This window comes from Heterostelium album (genome assembly GCF_000004825.1).
Source record: "Heterostelium album PN500 unplaced genomic scaffold PPL_contig13, whole genome shotgun sequence".
NCBI classification, from domain to species: domain Eukaryota; phylum Evosea; class Eumycetozoa; order Acytosteliales; family Acytosteliaceae; genus Heterostelium; species Heterostelium album.
Window position 1 is genome coordinate 138,466 of NW_008805090.1, and position 21,579 is coordinate 160,044.

At 34.6% G+C, this 21,579-nt stretch overlaps 9 protein-coding genes across 9 annotated transcripts; 7 read left to right on the forward strand and 2 right to left on the reverse strand.

Moving 5' to 3' along the window:
- Nucleotides 1-628: 628 nt before the first annotated feature.
- Nucleotides 629-2,542, forward strand: PPL_05857 (uncharacterized protein; the record flags this gene model as incomplete). The annotated part of the gene is made up of 3 exons (XM_020576728.1): nucleotides 629-1,912; nucleotides 1,953-2,069; nucleotides 2,510-2,542. 3 exons carry the CDS (start codon nucleotides 629-631, stop codon nucleotides 2,540-2,542), a joined length of 1,434 nt encoding a protein of 477 aa, XP_020433140.1.
- Nucleotides 2,543-2,989: 447 nt separating this feature from the next.
- PPL_05858 (uncharacterized protein) lies at nucleotides 2,990-8,205 on the forward strand (the record flags this gene model as incomplete). The annotated part of the gene is made up of 10 exons (XM_020576729.1): nucleotides 2,990-3,012; nucleotides 3,099-3,237; nucleotides 3,320-3,929; nucleotides 4,001-4,194; nucleotides 4,276-4,689; nucleotides 4,780-5,055; nucleotides 5,159-5,551; nucleotides 5,941-6,109; nucleotides 6,588-6,636; nucleotides 8,160-8,205. The coding sequence occupies 10 exons, from the start codon at nucleotides 2,990-2,992 to the stop codon at nucleotides 8,203-8,205; spliced, it is 2,313 nt and encodes a 770-aa protein (XP_020433141.1).
- A 594-nt stretch (nucleotides 8,206-8,799) lies between these two features.
- On the forward strand, nucleotides 8,800-9,445 carry PPL_05859 (uncharacterized protein; the record flags this gene model as incomplete). Its single annotated transcript, XM_020576730.1, has 2 exons — nucleotides 8,800-9,102; nucleotides 9,365-9,445. 2 exons carry the CDS (start codon nucleotides 8,800-8,802, stop codon nucleotides 9,443-9,445), a joined length of 384 nt encoding a protein of 127 aa, XP_020433142.1.
- A 68-nt stretch (nucleotides 9,446-9,513) lies between these two features.
- Nucleotides 9,514-14,172, forward strand: tagD (ABC transporter B family protein; the record flags this gene model as incomplete). Its single annotated transcript, XM_020576731.1, has 3 exons — nucleotides 9,514-10,005; nucleotides 10,090-12,228; nucleotides 12,289-14,172. The coding sequence occupies 3 exons, from the start codon at nucleotides 9,514-9,516 to the stop codon at nucleotides 14,170-14,172; spliced, it is 4,515 nt and encodes a 1,504-aa protein (XP_020433143.1).
- Nucleotides 14,173-14,459: 287 nt separating this feature from the next.
- On the reverse strand, nucleotides 14,460-15,323 carry uqcrb (cytochrome bd ubiquinol oxidase; the record flags this gene model as incomplete). Its single annotated transcript, XM_020576732.1, has 4 exons — nucleotides 14,460-14,463; nucleotides 14,511-14,616; nucleotides 14,738-14,878; nucleotides 15,248-15,323. 4 exons carry the CDS (start codon nucleotides 15,321-15,323, stop codon nucleotides 14,460-14,462), a joined length of 327 nt encoding a protein of 108 aa, XP_020433144.1.
- A 337-nt stretch (nucleotides 15,324-15,660) lies between these two features.
- PPL_05862 (uncharacterized protein) lies at nucleotides 15,661-16,261 on the reverse strand (the record flags this gene model as incomplete). Its single annotated transcript, XM_020576733.1, has 3 exons — nucleotides 15,661-15,673; nucleotides 15,694-15,879; nucleotides 15,963-16,261. The coding sequence occupies 3 exons, from the start codon at nucleotides 16,259-16,261 to the stop codon at nucleotides 15,661-15,663; spliced, it is 498 nt and encodes a 165-aa protein (XP_020433145.1).
- A 183-nt stretch (nucleotides 16,262-16,444) lies between these two features.
- PPL_05863 (uncharacterized protein) lies at nucleotides 16,445-16,937 on the forward strand (the record flags this gene model as incomplete). The annotated part of the gene is given in 2 exon segments (XM_020576734.1): nucleotides 16,445-16,823; nucleotides 16,843-16,937. The coding sequence occupies 2 exon segments, from the start codon at nucleotides 16,445-16,447 to the stop codon at nucleotides 16,935-16,937; spliced, it is 474 nt and encodes a 157-aa protein (XP_020433146.1).
- A 251-nt stretch (nucleotides 16,938-17,188) lies between these two features.
- Nucleotides 17,189-18,407, forward strand: PPL_05864 (uncharacterized protein; the record flags this gene model as incomplete). The annotated part of the gene is made up of 2 exons (XM_020576735.1): nucleotides 17,189-18,200; nucleotides 18,403-18,407. 2 exons carry the CDS (start codon nucleotides 17,189-17,191, stop codon nucleotides 18,405-18,407), a joined length of 1,017 nt encoding a protein of 338 aa, XP_020433147.1.
- Nucleotides 18,408-18,883: 476 nt separating this feature from the next.
- Nucleotides 18,884-21,274, forward strand: PPL_05865 (uncharacterized protein; the record flags this gene model as incomplete). The annotated part of the gene is made up of 5 exons (XM_020576736.1): nucleotides 18,884-19,375; nucleotides 19,465-19,824; nucleotides 19,899-20,072; nucleotides 20,150-20,665; nucleotides 20,768-21,274. 5 exons carry the CDS (start codon nucleotides 18,884-18,886, stop codon nucleotides 21,272-21,274), a joined length of 2,049 nt encoding a protein of 682 aa, XP_020433148.1.
- Nucleotides 21,275-21,579: the final 305 nt, after the last annotated feature.

Below are 21,579 nucleotides of genomic sequence, written 5' to 3' on the forward strand. Positions count from 1 at the left end.
CGAAATGCGTTCCAGCTACAAGAAGCTGCGCGACGCCATAGCAGAGTCGGTAACGGACCAGCTGCACTTCTTTACGAATCTCGAGAATTCCAAGTGGTTCGAGAATATATTGCTGCTGATAGAGTCGTCCGTGCGTATTGTTGAGTTGATCGAGGACAATCGCTCGGTTCTCATTCATTGTTCGGATGGGTGGGATCGTACCAGCCAGCTTAGTTCGCTTTCGATGCTGATGCTCGATAGCTACTACCGCACGATCGAGGGATTCGCTGTGTTGATTGAGAAGGAGTGGCTATCTTTTGGACACATGTTTTGGCGTCGAACTCATGGCAAGATCGCCGACGACCGTTCGCCTATTTTCATACAGTTTGTCGACTGTGTCTGGCAGATCACCAATCAATTCCCGCGACACTTTGAATTCAATGAGCGGCTGCTGGTGGAGATGCTAGACGCACTGCACTCCAACCAGTTTGGAACGTTCCTCTGCGACTCTGAGAAGGAGCGATCGAACCGCGCGTCGGGAACGACACCATCGTTCTGGTCGTACGTCGAGTCGAATCGCGTCGCCTTTACCAACCCACTCTTTTTGCAGGACGATAAACCGTTGTATCCGCTGAACGATATCAAACAGATGAGAATATTCGAAGCATATCACTGTCGATACATGGGATATCAGGTTCTGACACGGTGCGACTCACTCGTCGAGTTCTCACAACTCAAGGATTCGGCAATTAAGACACTCACCAGCGAAAAGACAAAGTTGATCGAGGAGAAAGAGATTTCCAATCAGAGAAACGCAGATTTACTGGCGGACTCTGAGAAAGTGCATGAAACCATCGATGAACTAAAGAATCAGATCGTCTTTAAAACACAGATTTGCGAGTCTCGTGAGATGGAGATGCTGAATCTTCGCAAGGAGAAAGACTATCTCCTGGAAATCATAGAGAAGAATCAATTGGATACCAATGTACATTGTAACGGTGGCGGTGGTGGCAACATCGATAGCGGTGGAGTGTTAACCGCTGGCGGAGGAGTAGGAGTTGGAAGTGTAAATATTAGTTTGGTCAATGGCAATGGTAATCACGGTAAGCACAACACAGAGTTGAGTTCCATTCTAGACTACAGTATCAAGTCTCTGCAGAACAAGATAACCTCGCTGGAATTCAACCAATCGATACTCGATAATGAGAGCAACAAGACAAAGAAAGAGAGTCAAACTCTACTGAAATCCATCGCTGATCTAAAGAGTCAGCTGAAGGAGCAGGCCGATCAAATCGAACAACTCAACCAAATCATAGCAAAGCGCAAAACAAAGAGTAAAACGCAGAAGCAATTACTCGAAGACAAACAGAAATACGTAGAGGATCAAGAGAAAGTACAATTAATTTTAAGAGAACAAAGAGATCAATTAGAATCTCAAATACAAGAGTTGAAATCAAATATAAATAATAATAACAATAACAACAACAACAACAACAACAACAACAACAACAATAATAATAATAATAACAATAGTAATAATAACCATAATAGTTTAAGTAATATAAATATGATAAATAACAATAATAATAATAGTAGTTTAAATAATATAAATAGTAGTAGTAGTTTTAATAATCATGATGATTCCGATCAAAATGGTGTGAGTTCTTCAGAGACGACATCTACGCATGAAGAATCAACCAAATCAAATGCAAATATATTTGATTTCTTTATAGGAAAATCAAATAGTGATTCAAAAGGAAAGTCACCATCGAATAAAAAACAACAACAACAATCATCAAACAATGTAAATAGTAGTCGAACATCAAACAAACAACAACAGCAACAACAACAACAAAAAACAACAACAGCAACTAAAGATGGTAGTCCAAAAATGAGAATGAGAGGTTTTTCCATGATGGGAGGAAGAGATTTTGTAGATTTTTCAATCAAGAGGCAACGATCTTTGAAACCAGCATTCCAAATGCATCAGAATGAGATATCGAGTGCCGAGATCATCGATGACTACACGTCGGAGAAACGCTCTAGTCAACTGGAATCGACTTCAATGGTCAATCCCATCGGTAACGGCAGTAATAGCACACCTGGTTCACCATCGGTTGCTGGCATCAATGACAACCCGCATCTGGAGATCATCGACAAGGTGCTGACATGCAGTGGATGCTCTGTAGACATACCAAAGAATGCGCCACACGCCAAGCGAAAGCACGACAAGATCCATTGTGTGCGTTGCGAGAAGGAGTACCAGGCGCTCAAACAGAGAAATCGACGATGTGCCAGTTGTGACCGTGCACTCGACCACAACCCGAAAGTGATATGCGGTCAACTCTACTGTCCGTCTTGTATCACAAAGATCATAGATGGTTTCAACGATCTTGGTTTCTAGAACTAAACTACAATCCAATTCATATCCAATTCATACAAAACAATGTTCACCATCATCATCATCATCAATCTTTAACAAATAATATAATTGATGAATCTATTGTAGCTTTTTTTTTTATTTCAATAGATTATCAATCAAAAACCGAAAGATTCTCAATGATCTTCAAAGTTGTTGTGAATGAAATAAAAATTTGTCAATAAAGATAGAGAGATAAAAGAACTAGTAGATTTTTTTTTGCAACTCATAAATAAATACTTTTTTGTAGATGTGATAAACGATCATAAATCCACTCAACTGACAAAAATGCATGATTTCATTTTAAAAAAAAATCTAAATTTACAAAAAATTAAAATAAATAAAATAGTCTGAATTCGATTCATCATTCATCGTGATGATTTTAAAATTTTAATCAACCCAACACTTTTTTTTGGATCCAAAAACAGTTTTTAAAGATCTTTTTATTCACAAAAATCTTATTTTTTTCCACCTCCCCAATCAAGAGTTAGATTTAACAAAAAACAAACAAAAATTTATTAATTTTAATCCACACAATAATACTTCTTTATACTTATAATTTATACTTATACTTACATAAATAAGAAATAAATGCCATTCCCTTTAACAGCAAGGTAATTACAATTATAAATCACTATTGTAGTGTTTTTTATCATAATCATCAATCGTCACTCATATATTTATGATTTAATTTATTTAGAAAATCATTACGTGATAATGAAGAATTCTTAACCAAAGCAGAGGAAGAGATTAAAACTGCTCTCGGTGTAGAATGGAAAATAGAGTTTGACTGGGACGTCCTCTTTGATCTACTTGATGCCAACACTCAAAAACAAATTGTAAATTATAAAAAATTTAATTTATCATTGATGATAACAATCAAAAAAGAGAGAATATTAATATAAATATACAATTAATTAGGGTGATGTATTTTATAAATCTTTATGTCCACAAATTAGTAAGTGTGTTACCACTGCCGCCAAAGATGAGATTGTAAAGGAAGCATTGATCAATGCAAATTCCGCTGCCAAGGTTGTTGTTGCCGTCAATCAAGACAAGAAGAATTCAACCTATTGGAAATATGAATTCAGTGGTGGTGCACTCCAATTGCTATTCAGAGCCTCGATTGCAAATATCAATGATGCCGGATATGCCAAGCTCTACACAATCACACCGACTGAGGGTACCTACACCTTGGGTACTCGTTTGAATCTTATTAAGAACCAAGAGAAGATCCAAGCTGCCTTTGAAAAGCTATCGGCTGTCACCAAGCGTGATTTCTGTTTCGACGACGCCTCAATGGAGCAGGTCTACCCAGCATTCGATACCGTCTCACAAAAGGAATCATTCGGTGATACCTTTGCTCAGATTTTGGAGTATGCTGTTTCCAACATTGAGAAGCGTTGCAAAGATGATATAACACTTGAGGCCTTCCTTGAAAATACCCAATCCGGTATAATTGGCTTTAGATTGGCACCAAAGCAATCTACCTATTGGTTATGGTCTTTTGAGAATAATCAAATGATTATCAGTAAGAATCAATTTATTATTAATAATGTTATCATTCTTTTAAATACTAATATATTATTATTACAATAATAGGTTTCAAACAACTTGCCAACATCAATGATAATTCATACTTTGATTTTACAAAGGTCCTTAAAGTTGAGGGTGTTTTCTCCTTGGTTTCTCGTTTGGATTTACAAAAGTATAAGGAGAAGTTCGATCAGGCATTCGAGAGAATCAATGCTGCAACCAAACAAAACTGGGTTTATGATGAAGCATCACTTGAACAAGTATGTATTAATTATTGGAGGTGATGGTCGATAAGATTAATTAGGGATTGTACTAATGTTCTGTTATTTTTATAAATATAGGTCTATCCCTCATTTGATGAAGGAAATAGAAATCGTATTGGTGAAACATTTGCTGATATCCTCTCGAATATTGCAACCAATATTGAAAGACGTTGCAAGGATGAATTGATTTTAGAAGCTTTTGTAGAGGCAACTCCAAATGCTACTATTATATTCCGTTTAGCACCAAAACAATCATCGACGTGGTTGTGGGAGTTTTCCAACGGATCATTGATTATCAATTTCAAATCTCTTAGTAATATCTCCGATAACAACTATCATGATTTCGTCAAGGTATTACCAGTACCAGGTGTATACTCATTGGTCACTCGTCTCGATCTAAAGAAGTATCAAGAGAAATTCGATGCTTGTTTCGAAAGATTAAAGGTTGTAACTAAAATGGATTGGAGTTATGATCAAGCAGCTTTGGAACAAGTATGTATAATAATAATAATAAAAATTACCAGGAATTCAAATTATTAACTCTTATACTAATTAATATTTATAAATATTCTCTATTTATAGGTCTACCCATCATTGGATGAAGGAAATAAAAGTCGTCTTGGTGAGACATTCTCTGAAATCATTTCAAATATTGTCTCTAATATTGAAAAGAGATGTAAAGAAGAGATGACATTGGAGGCATTCATCGAGTCAACTGCAAATGCAAGAATTGTCTTCCGTATTGCACCAAAACAATCGGCAAACTGGATTTGGGAGTTTTCCAACGGAGATTTGGTTGTCTCCTTCAGACAGATTTGTAATATTAATGATAACAGTTATCTTGATTTCATTAAAGTCGTAAGTATTTTTATTTTAAAAAAATCTATCATTATAGTTAATTTACAGGATTAATAATAACAACAATTAAATATTAATTATTATTATTATCCGGTTTTTATAGTTAAGTTCACCAGGTGTTTTGAGTTTGGCAAGTCGTCTCAATATGAAAGAATATCAAGAGAGAATGAATGAATCGATCGAAAAGATTAAAACATGTCTTGGTACTGACTGGGGTGTTGAATCATCTTCATTCGATGATATCTATCCATTTTTGGAGAGTGAATCCGATAAGACACGTATTGGTGAAACATTCAATGATGTCCTTAAAGCAATCTCTACAAATATCGTAAAGAAGTGTGCTGATGAAATGGTCAAGGAGGCATTCATTGAGAACACTGCAAATGGTAAAATTATTTTCCGTTGTGATAAGAAACAAACTGGTTATTGGGTATGGAAGTTTGAAGAAGGTAAGCAATCGGCAATATTAAAACAACTTAATCAAATGGGTAATATAGTAAGTACTAATTACATCACTTATTATTACTACAACTATCAACAGGTAATTTAGTTGTCTCGTTCAACAGACTTTGTAATATATCCGATAATAACTATTACAATTTTGAGAAGCTTCTCTAAAGCGTGTATGTTTAACTATGCCAAACAATTCAATTTAATCCAAAAACATAATATAATGATTATCATATTGTAATTTAAGTGATGTTTTAATAAACTTGAAAGATTTTAATTATTGAATTTAATTTATCTAGATTTATTTATCTATGATATTCAAAAAATGAAAACTCTGATCATGTCGTACAATTTATTATATATTTTTTGTAATTAATTTTCTGTTGCTAATGTTTTTTTTTGTGCTTACAATACAGAAGTTCAATCTGTAAAGAGATTGAAGAATTTAACGAAGACAAATTTGATACCAAAAGAAAAATCAACAAATTAATTCTTTTGGGTTTCTGTGGTGATCGTCCAAAGTGTAGATGTGGAATTCATATGAAGCCAAGACAAAACGGTAGGAATGGTTCTTCCTTTTATTCATGTGCAAACTTTACAAGTGGTAATTGATGAAAAGATTCAAAAGTGTTGTTTAGTCCTCTTAAATAATATTATAGTGACAAGTATATGTGAAAAAAGAACTATTTTTACTATGTCAACAAATATCTTATAGCAAACATGTGTGTCTTTAAAAAATCACCTGTTTATTTATCTTTATTTGTTTGGTTGTAAACTGAAAAATGAATCGAATCAAAATAGCATTGGGAGTTGTAATGAAAATTAGGGATGTTTTTTTTTTTTAAAAATAATTTTTAGTGGGGGAATTACACCAATCAAATTTGAATTAAATTTGTGGTTAAGGCTTTTATGGTTTTTTTACAACAGTTATTAATCAAACAACTTGTGGGTGGTGTGGTAAAATTATTATCATTATAAAATTTAAATTTAAAAATAAAAACAAAAAACAAATAATATGAAATCACTACTTACTGCACGGTGAGACAATCATTGATTCAATAAATTAGTTAAACAAAAATGAGGTGTAGATACATCGGTCATTAATTTTCATGTCTCTTCACAATCCCACAGGTAACATCAACCTAGCCAAATATAGACATATAGAGCCACCCCCACCTTGCAATCAGACTATATCATGTTCTGATTGGATCGATCTCAACAGAAACTGTATTGTTAATCTATAACAGCTCATTTTCAAAATAAAAATAATATTAGAGAGAGAGAGTGGTATCTAAATATAATTCACAAAGTAGAATACAGTCACATTTTTATTTTATAAAACTAAATAATTATTTTATATTGTTTCATTTCTTAATCAAACAACTTTATCTGTCTATCTATTTTTTATTTTCACATTGTACAGAAGCAACACCACAATCAACATTTAAGAGATTTTAGATTGTTGGCCATTAGTGATTATCATTATTTTTTAATTAATTTGGTGTCATTATTGGAACAGGGATTTTAGATAAATCAATCATTAATATAATGACCATAAATATAATATTGGTATGTATATCAATCAATTCAAATTCAAATTTATTAGTGTGTTAATGATTTAATGATGATGCAACTTTTATAAAATTTTGTTAAATTTTATATGTTATATAAAGTCTTTTTTATGATGATACACATCACAATTATCTTATTTTTCTGATAAAATCTAGTGTTGTTGATGTTGTTAATTGTCTATCTTTTCAATCTCATCTGTCAATCATTTCATTTGCTCAACTGAAAAGAAAATGAAGTGTGGTCAAGTGTTTTTTTATTATAATTTTTAATAAAAAATAAACATCATTTTATTTATATATCTTTAATTAAAAAAAATTATATTTTTGTGTTGTTTGTTTGTTGTTAGTTAGCTCACTGGCGAAGAGTCAATATTATTATTAATGGTTCAAATTTCTTTGTTTTTAAAACAACTGTAGAACCAATATATAACCAGTTCTATTGATCAATTTGTGATTGTTATATAACATATCATACCCACCACATCTCACTCTCATCTTTCCTGATTTCCCACACACACTAAACAACCACCGTGTTTATTTTATATAAATAATATTGTATATTATATAGTTTTTATTTAAAATGAATGGAATGATACTACCCTTTTAGTTATATAATTGATGATCATCAGTATCAATTTGTAAGGGGCAAAACCTACTGTTTGTGTAATTTCCAAATTTGATTAATAATTAGGATAAATAAAGACACAACACACAGAAACAAAATAATTTTTATTATATAATCAATCAATCTATGTTCAAAAAAAGCAAACTAAACATCAGTCAAAGGGTCACCTACCACCAACACCACTACCACCATCTTCTCTTTGGTGATATTAACTATATATTCCTTTCAACAAAGCTCAAATTCTGATCATTCATTCTATTTTCACTCATGAGAATAGAATAGAATAGACTATTACTGTAGTTGTTAATATTATTTTTGATGAATGTTGATGTAATGTGTTTTAACCTAAAATTAATCTTGTTGGCAAGAGATAGATTTGATCAAACAAACCAAAAACAAAACATAAAATATAACACAAATAAAACAAAACTAGTTAAATAAACAAAATTAATTAATAGAATTGTACAAAAAAGCAAACAAGCAGAAGTACAAACAGATAAATAAAAAAACTTATTTTAATTAGTTTTCAAATCAAACAATTAATTATATAAGTATATAATTGTTTATTATCTATTCACTCAGTAATTATAATAATAGTAATTGTTTGTTCACTTTATTAGTATATTTAGTTTAGTAATTAGTTTATATTGTTTTTGTGGTGTTTGCTTTTCTTTTCAATTGGATATATATTTAATTTTAATTTGTTCACCAAACACACATTAATTAATACTAAAAGTAGTTGTAAAAATATTATTGATATTCGACTCTAATTTCTATTTATAATTCATCATTGAAGTACTTTTAGTTTCTATTTGGAAAACAATACTTGATAATTATCTTTTTATATCCGAAAATTTAATCAAGTATATTTTTCCAGTTTGTCTGTTGTTTTTTTTGTAATACCAAATAAACTTCACCATATAAACAAAAACTAATTTAAAGAAATTTTTATTATTTTCATCAATATCAATTAAACAGATTCTTATTATTTATTAATATTTAAACAAAACAAATATAATTAATATATATATATATTACAAATAATAATTAAAAAAAGTTTTTTTTGGAAAAAAAAAAAACTATCTGGAAAAAAAAAAAATGATCCTTTCATTTAAAGGACTCATTGAAAGATGTATACATCTTTCATTAATATTAGTAGTTTTATGTTTTATAGTTAGTGTAAATAATATAATTAAAAGTAATAGCAATAATCAAGAAGATGTAGTAGTCGGAAAGTACAGTGATCGATCACTTTTATCGTATTTCAATGTTGGTCTGTCTGATATGATCTATAAAGGTTTTCAACATCAGACGAAACCAAAGTCAAACAAGTTGATTCTCCTAAAGAATGGCAATATCAATCCAGCTCAGAGACCATCGATGTCGAGTAGCAAACACTCAGTTAGTTTCGCGTCGTTGAGGTTGCAGCGTTCAAAGTCACTGTTTGTTCAGGACAACGAGCTTCACCAGTATATCTCGCAGTTCGATAGTTACATCGTACACATGCCAACAAAGATCAACTATGAACAACGCGAAAAGCTCGAGCAGTTCCTAGTGGCGACACAACCGGTGGCACCATCGACCATCTCCACTTCCTACCGTTCGCAGATCGTCTCCTACATTCCCGAAGATTCATTCCTGGTGTTTATGTCTCATGACCAAGCTCACCAACTCGATTCCAATCAATGGGTATCGTGGGTCGGCAAATTGGATGCAATTCACAAGCTCTACTTGCCACACTTGAACTCGGAGCACAGAGAACCCTATGGAAAGGTGGTTGTTGCACTGTCATTCGGATTGTTGGAGCATGAAATGTCGGATCTTCTCAATCGTTGGAATCGAGCAGTCACTGAGCTCGTTGGCGTGTATGCGCGTGTCTCGATTGTCTCTGGCTCGCCAAAGCGTATCACCGTCTCGCTGCAATGCGAGAGAGCTGGATGTAACATTCTAAAGACAGAGAGATTGGTGTACAATTGGATTGCCGAACAACTGGAATCGCATACCATTGAGAAACTAGGACAAGTCGTTCTCGCCAATAAATTTGCACCACCCATTATGTTGGCGACCTCGACCGGTGCCAACCTTCCACTCAACGACTACACTCGTGTCCCAATCAAGGGTGACGGTCAAATCGTTGGTATCGCCGATACCGGTCTCGACATGTCACATTGTTTCTTCAACGATCCAAACACACCAACTCCCTACAACACCATCAACAAGAATCATAGAAAAGTCATTGCATACTACTACAATTCATCGGAAGGTGATCAATTCGATGTTGTTCAAGGACATGGTACTCATGTTGTAAGTAATCATTACTTATCAATCAAGCAAGTAATCAATTAAATGACTAACATTTTTAAAATTGATCAAATCTTTTTTATATAGGCCGGTTCTGTAGCAGGTATGACAATTGATGCTAGTCAACCGGTTGCACAATTCCGTGGAACTGCCTATAATGCCAAGATTGCATTTGTCGATATCTCAATTAATGGAACTAATCCAGAACCAGGTGATTTGATTTCGATGTATCAGAAGGTGTATGATACTGGTGCAAGAGTTCATAGTGATTCATGGGGATCGCATTCATCTACTGGTTGGGATGCACTCTATGGTTTGCCTTCGAGAGAGATCGATGAGTTTGTTTGGAGTCATCCCGATATGCTCATTGTCAGAGCAGCTGGTAATGACGGTCAATCTGCATATCTATCACTGCTCACTCAAGCTGTAGCAAAGAACTGTCTCACCGTCGGTGCACAACAGAGTTCAACCGATAGTTTCAAAGTGACTCCAGATTACATTCCAAACGATGCCACCATCCAGAGTATCATTAGCTCAACATGTCTTATCGATCCGACTACCTGTAATTTCACATCTGCCGATTGCTGTGCAAAGCAAGCAACCAACAAATTCTATGCAGTCTGTTGTTCGCCATCAATGACACAAGCCACCAGAAATACAACTAGCAATACAGCGCTATACAATCAAAACAACATTGCTTCATTCTCTTCGAAAGGTCCAACACACGACTCTCGTGTCAAACCAGATATTGTTGCACCCGGACAATTTATCATCTCCTCAATGTCGAACGGACAAAACAATACCAACCAATGCGGTGCCACTGGAGCGCTATCGACTGATTCACTTCTCGCTCTCGAGGGAACATCAATGGCAACACCACACGTAGCAGGAGCAGCAACATTGCTGCGTCAATATTTGGTGGAGGGATACTTCCCCTATGGTACACCGAATACATCCAACTCGATCAACCCAAGTGCCTCACTCTTGAAAGCAATCCTTATCAACTCGGCATCTCAGCTCAACGGAACCATGGTCACACCAGACAACAAGATATCACCAATCCCTGTTAATCCACCATTCCCAGGTGCCTCGTATGTCAGTGGTTGGGGAGCAATCAAGCTCGGTAACTTTTTCAACTTCCAATCGAACGGAGCACCAGCTGCTGCAAATCCAACACAATTCTTCATTGGTGGATTCGACAATAGCAATCCAGAGAATCCAGTATTCAAAGAGCAGCTATTCGTTCAGAACAATACATACAATGCATCGTACTGCATTAGATACTCAGACAACAGCGGTGTTCCCAACTCTGGTTCGATCAAAGCAACACTGGTATGGAGTGACATGCCTGCTTTCCAAGGTGCAGTCTATGATTTGGTGAACGATCTCGATCTGGAAATGATCCTGGATTCTACCTATACACTTGGAAACCAACAGCCATCTTCAACGGGCGGTCCATCTCCACCCGACAGAAGAAACAACGTCGAACAAATTCAAGCGCCAGCAACCGATGGAGTAACTTACAAATTCACAGTGCTCAGTACTACTCTAATCTCCAAAGAACAACCATACTCGATTGTCATCAGTGGTACAGGACCTGGTAAATTCCAATGGGCTGAACAATGTCCAGAGTGTGGATCTACAGATATGATTGTTTGTTTGGTGCCAAACGGTGTCGGTCAGAAGAAGTGTCAGAAGAACTTGATGTGGGGAAGTTGTATCGTCAGCTCGTGTAACTCTGGATTCAGCTACAACTCGTTGACCGGTTCGTGTTCTGCTTTCTTGAATTACAACTACATCGTTATCATTGTTGCTGGTGCAACGATGGCACTGCTGTTGTTCATTGTCGGTCTCATCAAGTACAAAGAGTACAAGGATAAGAAGAAGTACGGTGCCGACGCCAAGAACTCGCTGGGACTATCGATCACACCGAAACCAAAAGATGCCAAAGTATCGATTCCCGAGCTCTATTCATTCGTTCATCCTTTCATTCTCCGTTTGGTATTCTCAGCGGGTTGTTCACTCATCGCCACTGCAGCCAACATTCTCCAGCCATACTACATCGGTATCATCATTCAAGACATTCCAACTACCAAATCAATCACCGACCTTACAACACAATTCATTGTTATCTTCTTACTTGCATTCATTGAATTCTTATTTACAACCATTTCATCTTGGGTATCTGGTATCGTTAGTGAACTTATGATTATGAGTATTCAAGGTGTAAGTAGTATTAAGAGTATTCATTACAACATATAACTAACTAATATTATTGTTAATTAGAAAATATTTAAAGCAATTATGGCACAAGATATGGGATTCTTCCATAAGAATAATACTCCTACTCTTATCAATGTGTTGATTGTAGATGCACCGATGTTGAGATCTGCAGTCGCCGGTATCCTGATGACTTTTGCTACGAGCACCTGTAAGTTTGTTGGTAGTTTGGTGTTTTTGTTTACCATTTCTTGGAAGTTGTCGCTTGCATTCTTTGCCACTGTTCCAGTGCTTGTCATCGTTACTAAAGTACAGTCGTCGTTCACCAAGAAACTGACACGTCTGCTGCTGTTCAACAACAGTAAGGCATCGCAATGCGCCTCTGAAGCAATGGTTAACATTCAGGTGGTCACTACCTACTGCAAGCAAGAGCGTGAAATAGAACGTTACATCGAGCATCTTCAAAGTGTTTTCGCCACTGCCAGACGTTTGATTATCACCAACACTTTCGCCGCTTCGATTAAATGGCTGATGGTAGAGTCACTTGCATTCACTGTGCTCTACTACGGTGCTTACCTATCGATCAACGGTGAATTCTCAGTGGGTCTACTCATTTCCTTCTCACTGTACGTCGGTTACGTTGTAGACTCATCATCATCTATCTTTGGTATCTACGTCAGCTACGTTCAATCTCTTGCATCTGCACATCGTGTATTCCTCATCTTGAGATCTGCGCCAAGAAAGAGAACAACTCTAGAAGAAGAAGTAGCTGAAAGAGAAGCTCTTAAACGTGCACTTAAAGATAATGAAAAAGACAAAGATAACAATAATGATAATAATAATAACAACAATAATAATGATGATAATAACAACAACAATAATAATAATAATGATAATTCAATTAGTGTGACAGAACCAAATAATAATAATAATAATAATAATGATTTAGATGGTCAAACAACAAATAATAATAATAACAATAATATAGTAGGTGATTCACCAACAGGTGTTGATTCAGAGAATAATAACAACAACAATAATAATGAAGAAGAATCAGAAGCAAAGAAACAAAAGAGATTAAAGAAAGAAGAAAAGAAGAAAGCAGATGCATTTATGTCAGAGAATGGTATTTCAGTGTGTGAGATGACAACTCTACCATCGACATTTGTAGATCTTGACGATGTACAAGGTGAAATCGAATTCAAGAGTGTATCGTTCAAGTATCCAACAAGACCGGATATCGAAGTACTCCACAACATCTCGTTCAAGCTGGAGACTGGAAAGTGCTACGGTTTGGTCGGTCCCTCCGGTTCCGGAAAGTCAACGTGTCTCGAGCTGATGGCTAAATTCTACCAGCTGAAGGAAGGTGCCATCTTCCTGGACGGCATCGACATCACAAAGATTCGTCCATCGAATCTACGTTCATTCGTCACCGTTGTGCATCAACACCCGTACCTCTTTGACAAGACGATCGCACAGAACATCGGTTACGCACTGGACAATCCGACCACCGAGGAGATCATAGAGGCAGCAAAGATGGCGAACGCACACGACTTTATCATGGAGTTGCCCAATCAGTACGATACACAACTCGGTCAAGCCGGTAACCAGCTGTCCGGTGGTCAGAAGAAGAGAATTGCCGTGGCGAGAGCGATCTGCTCGAAGCGTAAGATCATGTTGCTCGATGAGATCACCGCTGAGCTAGACCCCGAGAGTGAAGAGGCTATCACCAACTCGATCAAGAAGCTCACACACGGTCACACCGTGGTGATGGTCGCTCACAAGATCGCCGCCGTCAAGGACTGCGACAAGATCTTTGTATTGGAGAAGGGTTACCTCGTTGAAGAAGGTAATCACAACGAACTCATGGACAAGAGAGGAAGATACTACAAGCTATTCTCAAATAGAGTAGAAGAAGACGACATGGATTTACCACTCACCATTTCATAGGAAAATCAAATAATAATATTTTAAACAAACGAACGTTACATTATATATATATAAAATAAATTTTAAATAAATAAAACAACAGATCAATCTTAAATTATATTCAAATATAAATATTTAAAACAACGATTATTATAAGATATTGATTAAGTTTATAAGATATATTGATATTATATATTATATAACTTTTTTATAATAATGTAATTTTGTTTTGTTTTGAAGTTTTGTTTTGATATCAAATAAAAAAATATATTTAATCTGCTGTCTGTTCTGTCTAGTAATACTATAGTTTATCTTTATATTTATAATTTAAATTTGTATGAAATGTGTTGCTAATTTACTCTCTGAATTGACGACGGATTTCAAATTCCTTCTCGACTTGTTGCATGACACCTTCGACTTGATCGGTGTAAATCTTATCCTTCTCTAAATCTGACCATAAGTTCTCTGTTTAATATATATTAAATGTGAAGTGATTATATATAAAAATAAAAAGATTAGTAAAATGATAATATGATGATCAAGAAATTAATTTCTTTGATAATATATATATATATATATGTATTACCTGGCAAGTAAATCTTCTTAACGTTGCAATCAAAAGCAATAGCCTTTCTTCTGTCTCTCTCGACGAGGACTTGTGGTGGCAATCTGTTGAGGGCTTCCTTCATGACTGGAGTTTCATTGTAAAGATCGGCATAGTACAATCCTATATATATATAATAATGAATTTCACTATTGTAAGTTAAATTGTCTCTTTATTTAACTATTTCATATTATTATCTTTGTCATCATAATATTAATAATCATCATCCTCATCATCATCTATCTAAAATATTGAATGGAAATAACTATGAAAGTTATGTAATCTATTTAACCGAGTGAAATCTATTTTCTTTCTTGCTATCTTGATACAACTACTAAATTGTTTTCCATTATATATCGATTGATCTAACCTGAATCTGTATCGCATCTGTATTTGTAAGCTAGTTTATGTAGTTGATGATAATGATGATCGAGAGTGCTAAATTTGATATGATTCTATAATAATGTATATATAAAAAGTTGCAAGTCATACCAATCTTTCTGTATTCTAACCATGAGTTTTGAAGTCTCTTGACGACAGTTTCTGGGAGGAATTTAACGAATGACATTATTAATTATTTGTAATATATGATTATTTGGAATAATAATGATCAATTGATGATGATTTTTTATTATTTTTTTGTTTTTTTTTTTTTTTCAAGTGATTGCGAAAAAAATTCAAAAAAACTCAGAACTTCGTAAATCACTTGCAAACATTGTTAATACTTAAAATTTTATCAACAGACAAGACATAGAGTTTACATAATAAAATTACTATTTACAAATATTGTCTTTATTTTTATAAATTGTTTTGATTTCTAGTGGTGTCTTGGTTTTTTATACTTGACTGCTAGTAGTAATCGGAAAGAAACCTATCGGAACCTATCACCAAAACCAACAACCAATTCAAACTTTCTTGCTTAAAAAAAATAATAGTACATAAATGTTAATACATAAATTGGAATTGAACCAACACCACAAGCGAAAACTACACTCCATCTAGAGTAGTCAAAGACTGCCTCCACAGTATTATCCATCATTTCATCCATTATTCCTTTACCATTTCTAGTTCTTGATCCACCTCTACAAATTGCTTTAATATTAAACAAATAACCAAATGCAGGACTATGTTATATATATTTCAAATAAGTATTAATTGTTGTGTTAATTTATAATAGTATGTAAATATAATATATGTATAAGTTTACCTAAAAAATTGTATACCATGTAATGTCATAAGAATACCGAATAACCATGGATTCTTTGAATATATACTCATTAGAAGCTTTGTCCAGCCATAGGAAATAGAGAATCCCAATACATTTGCAACGGGTATTGAATATGCAGCGATACGTCTCTTGATCAATCTCGATTTTAGAACGACATCGTCTTCGTCTTGTCGTGGTGTGCTATGACCTAAATACAACACCACACCATCGAATATCAACTGTGTCAATGAACTTCCAAGAAACCCAAACGTAATCAACTCTTTATATGAGTTAAACATTTTAATGTTATCTGTTTATCAATCTTGTGCGTAACAAATTATCTTTTTTATTTCTTGTTTTTAGTTTTTTACTTAAAATTATCTTGATATTTTGATTTGGATAGCAGTAAATCTTATTTCGACTTATTGTAAAAACTCTACTATTGTCAATTACAAATTATTTATTCAATAATTGTCACTCATATGGATAAAATATTATTTCAAGCATTATTTAATAATATTGTATTGAAAGAGTTGATATTTAATCAAGTTAAGATCATATCTAAATGGAATGATCTCAAATCTTATAAATGGGATGAAGTTGTAAAACAACCTGAAATCTTGGCATACAATGGCTATTTCGATTTATTAAAGGCCTATCTAAATGATCCCAGTACTCCTGTGCCTCCAAGGAGTGCACAGATTTTCAGTATGGATTCTTCGGTTTGTGTTGGAGCAATCAGAGGTGGCAGCTTAGAGATGTTTCAATATCTTTTGGACTATTATGAGATCGATCGAAGACTTAAAGTAGTATCGGAGCAAGGTATTATCAATGACTTGTTGTCGTGTGCTTCAGAGTATGGTAGATTTGATATCGTTAGATATCTACTGGACAGATTCCAATCGTTTAGATCGCGATTCAGCATCACCAATGCAATGGCATCCGCACCATTATCCGGAGATTTGGAGTTACTGAAATTCCTAACTCTCAAAGCCAATGAAGATCTGGACGACGAACAGAGTCGTTCTCTCTCTACCAAGCTAAGATTGAGACAACAGAATTGTTTTGACAATGCAGCAATTAAAGGTCGAATCGATATTATTGAATGGCTGGTGCTTAATCGATCACAGGATCTAGCGAAATCGAATATGCTGTATATTGCAATTGGCACCGATAATCTTCAGTTGATAGATTACCTGGTGAAGGAACACAGCGATCTAATTGATATGACAGAGGAACTACCAGCTGATAATTTTGGTTATTGTCAAACAGAAACTATCCAGCGGATGCTGAGATATGGATTCAAGTTTTCTGAGGATCTACTGGATATGGCTCTCATTTTTGAGAATCAAAAATTGTTCAAGTGGCTACATACCAATACGACATTCCAATGTACATTGGAATCACCGATGGATCGCGCAGCAGAATATGGATATATCGAGTTCGTCAAATGGCTCAGTGAAAACACAACAACTGGTTGTACAACCGATGCAATGGATAAAAGTGCAGAGCTAGGACACTTTCACATTCTGGAATGGCTCCATCTTAATAGAAGTGAAGGATGTACAACCAATGCTATGGATAATGCATGTCATGAATATAGAACGGCAATAAAAGATGGAGTACTCTTTAGAAAACAACTTGAAATGGTGAAATGGCTGCACTACAATCGAACTGAAGGTTGTACAACTGCTGCTTTCGATCAAGCTGCGAAAATAGGCAATTTAGCGATTGTCGATTGGCTGCATAAAAATCGAACCGAAGGATTCTCCTCGGGAATATTAGATAAAATCGCACTGAACGGACACATGGAGCTTGTAGAGTGGTTCGAGAAGAACACCAATGAGGAATTCGATTTGGATATACTCGATCAGAGTATAACCGTTGGTAACTTAAATCTTGTCAAGTACTTACACGCGAGAAACAGAGACGATAACCGATATCTATTCACAACGGCAACGATGAATCACGCCATCTTCAAGGAGCGTCTCGATATCATGGAGTGGTTGCATTCGAACGTACCAGAGATATGCAAAAACACCACCATAGACAAACCGCTCTACTATAACTATCAAACCATTAAATGGTTGGAGGAACATCGAAATCAATACTATTTCCAAAGATCAATCGATGTTGTCAAATGTATAGAGTACTATTTCAGTAACTCTCAATACGATGCATTGGAATGGACATTAAATAATCTCTCAATCTCCGATCAACAACTCATTGGCATACAAAGTAATATGATTGAAAAGTATCCACAATTGTTTAAATCAACAGATATCATTAATCAACATATATTTAAAAAAATATAAAACTATAACAAGTTAATGTTTGATTCAGAGGTTAAGGAATGCTCTTTGAGACAACTTTTACAAATTACCTTAACACATACACACATAGCCAATTGTTAAATAATAAAGATAATTATTATTAATAGCCTAAAATAGTATACCAATCATCAATTTAGTTATTAGTGTTATTATTTTAAATATATATATATATTTTTAAATTCTTTATATATTTAATAGATGCTAAATTAAATATACTATAGATAGTAACAATGACACTTGTGAAATAGTTTTATTAAAGACAACAATTTTTTTTTTTTTACTTTTCTATTGTTAACATCAAGCAACAAACAAAGATATTATTTGCATCAATTTCCTTTTTATTACCATTAGATACTTGTGTAATTTGCATTTTAAACCTTTTTAATTATAATTACAATGAATAACAATACTTGATTTATAATTAATAAATTATTAATAATAATAAAAAATGAAAATAATAATAATATGAATGTACACTCATCTACATATCATCTACAAAGTTATTTACTTGTTTACTTTGTCTCATTCTATTAAAAAGAAACAAATAATAATTAATTTGTATACGATTATTATAATTAATAATAATTAATGTCTGATACTCAACAACAAATTAGTCAAGAGAATACTCAAGGTGGAGTATCTCAAAAGTCTCATCAAGATGATCAGAAAAAGACTGTTGATACCGGTGACCAAAGACAGCAACAACAACAACAAAAGTCGTCTGCTCCTGTAGAGTCGCAAGGTCAAGTTGGTTCCAGTAGTAGAGACGATCAGAAAGTCCCGGAATCATCGAAAACCTCTTCTGATGTTTCGCCAACCGGTGAGCAAAGATCATCATCCTCACCTTCCGAGGAGCAGCAGCAACAGCAGCAACAGCAGTATCCACATCGTCAAGAGCGTCAAGAAAGTCAAGAAGGATCTGATATTGCCGTGGAGCGTCTGGAAGAATCTGGATCCGGTTACGAAGACTACCCAAGCAACAGCGGCATCAGTGATATCAGCACCATCAAGAAAAAGAACAAAACACATGACAACATTGGTGGTGCTTCCGGTGTATTTAGTAACTTCTTCAAGAGAAAGGTATATACTGTTATTATTATTATGAAGATGTTATTATTGTTTCGTATAACTAATTCTCTACATGTGTAATAATAATAACCACCGTAAAGAATCCAGATGAAAAGGTATTCATTGCTCAAAAGGAGAAACTTGACAAGATGGCCAAGGATATCAAGAGTTCGATCGATTCTTTCACATCGCAGTTTAAACACCAACAAAGTCAGAGTGATATCGTCGGCAACGAATACCAGCTTCCAAGCTACTTTGATTCGATGGTAGAGCAACTCAGTGATGTGCTCGACACCTACAGTGACAAGGAAAAGATTCTCAAGAGACACATCAGAGACATTGAGAACAGATCCACTGAGAGATCCAAACACTGGAGATTCTGGGCCAATCTGATCAGTCGTGATCCATCGTTGGTTGACATGGTTAACACTAATAACTTTTTAGAGATATCATCTCAATCTGTAAGTATCTATTATTTATTAGTTAATTAATTACACACATTCTAACACCAAATTACAATTATATATATTTGTAGATTTTTGATTCACCATTGGATTTACAAGAACTTCGTGCTTTTGAAGAGCTTTTAACAAACACTCTCAACCCTGGATTCAACAATGAGAATGTTGCCAATGTCCTGAGCATCCAAAAGAGAATCCTTCCAAGAGAACATGAATCAACCCTTCGTAATGCATTGTATCAATCAAAGGTAAATATATTTATATATATATTGATTCAATTTGATTATTATTATTCTATTAACATAGTATATATGTATTTCTATAGTCTTCAAATAAGATTGACTTTGTAAACTTTGAACAAAACTTTTCGGAAAAGAATATTTTGTATATGGAGATGAAGAATATCGTCCAGTTTTGGCAGACAGAGAAAGAGGAGCAATCAAAGAAACTGACCTCCATTCTCTCGGACATTAGCAAGATGCACAACGAGAAGCAGAGCACTTGTCAATCGCTGGCAGAGTCTATCAACAACGATACCGATCTCATCAGAAAGCACAACATCCAGATCAGGGAGCTCGCGGGTCAAATCGAAAAGTTGAAGAAGGAAATCTGGAATCTCGAGGAACAAATCTCGACCAACACCAAGAAGCTCGAGGAGCACAACAGAGACGATCGTCCGGAGCTACAACTCCGTAAAGACTCTGACATCATCAGATCCAGACACGATACCGCACTCGGTGTTTACGATCTCGTCGAGAAATTCCATCGTGGTTACGTCGTTGCTTTCTTCAACTACAAGAAACAAGTATTGGAATCGATGGAAAATAGAATTCAATATTTGGTAAGTAGTAGCTGCTCTCTGGTTTGGCAATAATAGAATAGTTATTATACTTTTGAATCAAACTAATAATTACTTGCTTATCGATAATTATAATTACAATAGGAGAAGATTAGAGATGAATGCAATGAAAACAATCAGAGAATCGGCGATGCCAAAGGAATGGATTTGGTGGTGGAAGCTGACAGACTCTTGGGTGTTGCCAATAGAATCTCGGAGGATGAGAATGTCGATGAAACCAGATTGGATAACGACAAGAAGCGTATCTCAAGTTTCATTGAGTCGATGGAACGTGACCACAAGATCTCTTACTCTCAGATCAAGAGAAGTCTTACAAGTGATGTAGAACCATCACAATCTTCAACTTCAACCACATCCACATCTCAAAAAGATGTTGGACAACAACAACAATCTCATCAACAACAGCAATCACCAGTTGTCGAGGAACAACAACAATTAAATGTTCCGCAACAACAACAACCATCACAACAGCAACAACAACAAGGTGGTGTTGAATCCAGTGCTATTGCTGCATCTGACAAAGACAAATCATTTGATGAAGTCAGAAAAGAAGAGAAAAAGATGGTTCAACCAGTTGGTCCAGCTCAATAGAATAGATATATCAATCTATCAATCTACTCTATGTCTATATCCTATCCTATTTCATTCTATGTATATTTCAATCAACCAATTAATTCTTGTTAATTTGTCACCTTAAAAAAAAAAAAAAAACTCGCAAACTTATTTTTTTAATAAATATTTCATTAAAAAAAAAAAAAATCCTTTTAAAAATTTTGCCCATGATTTTTAGGAATCGTTTTTTTTTAAACAATAATGGCGGTTGATTTCAACTTCCATAATTCGCAATGCATGTAATTTTCATACATTAATAGTAGGCTTATAATTATACACACTGT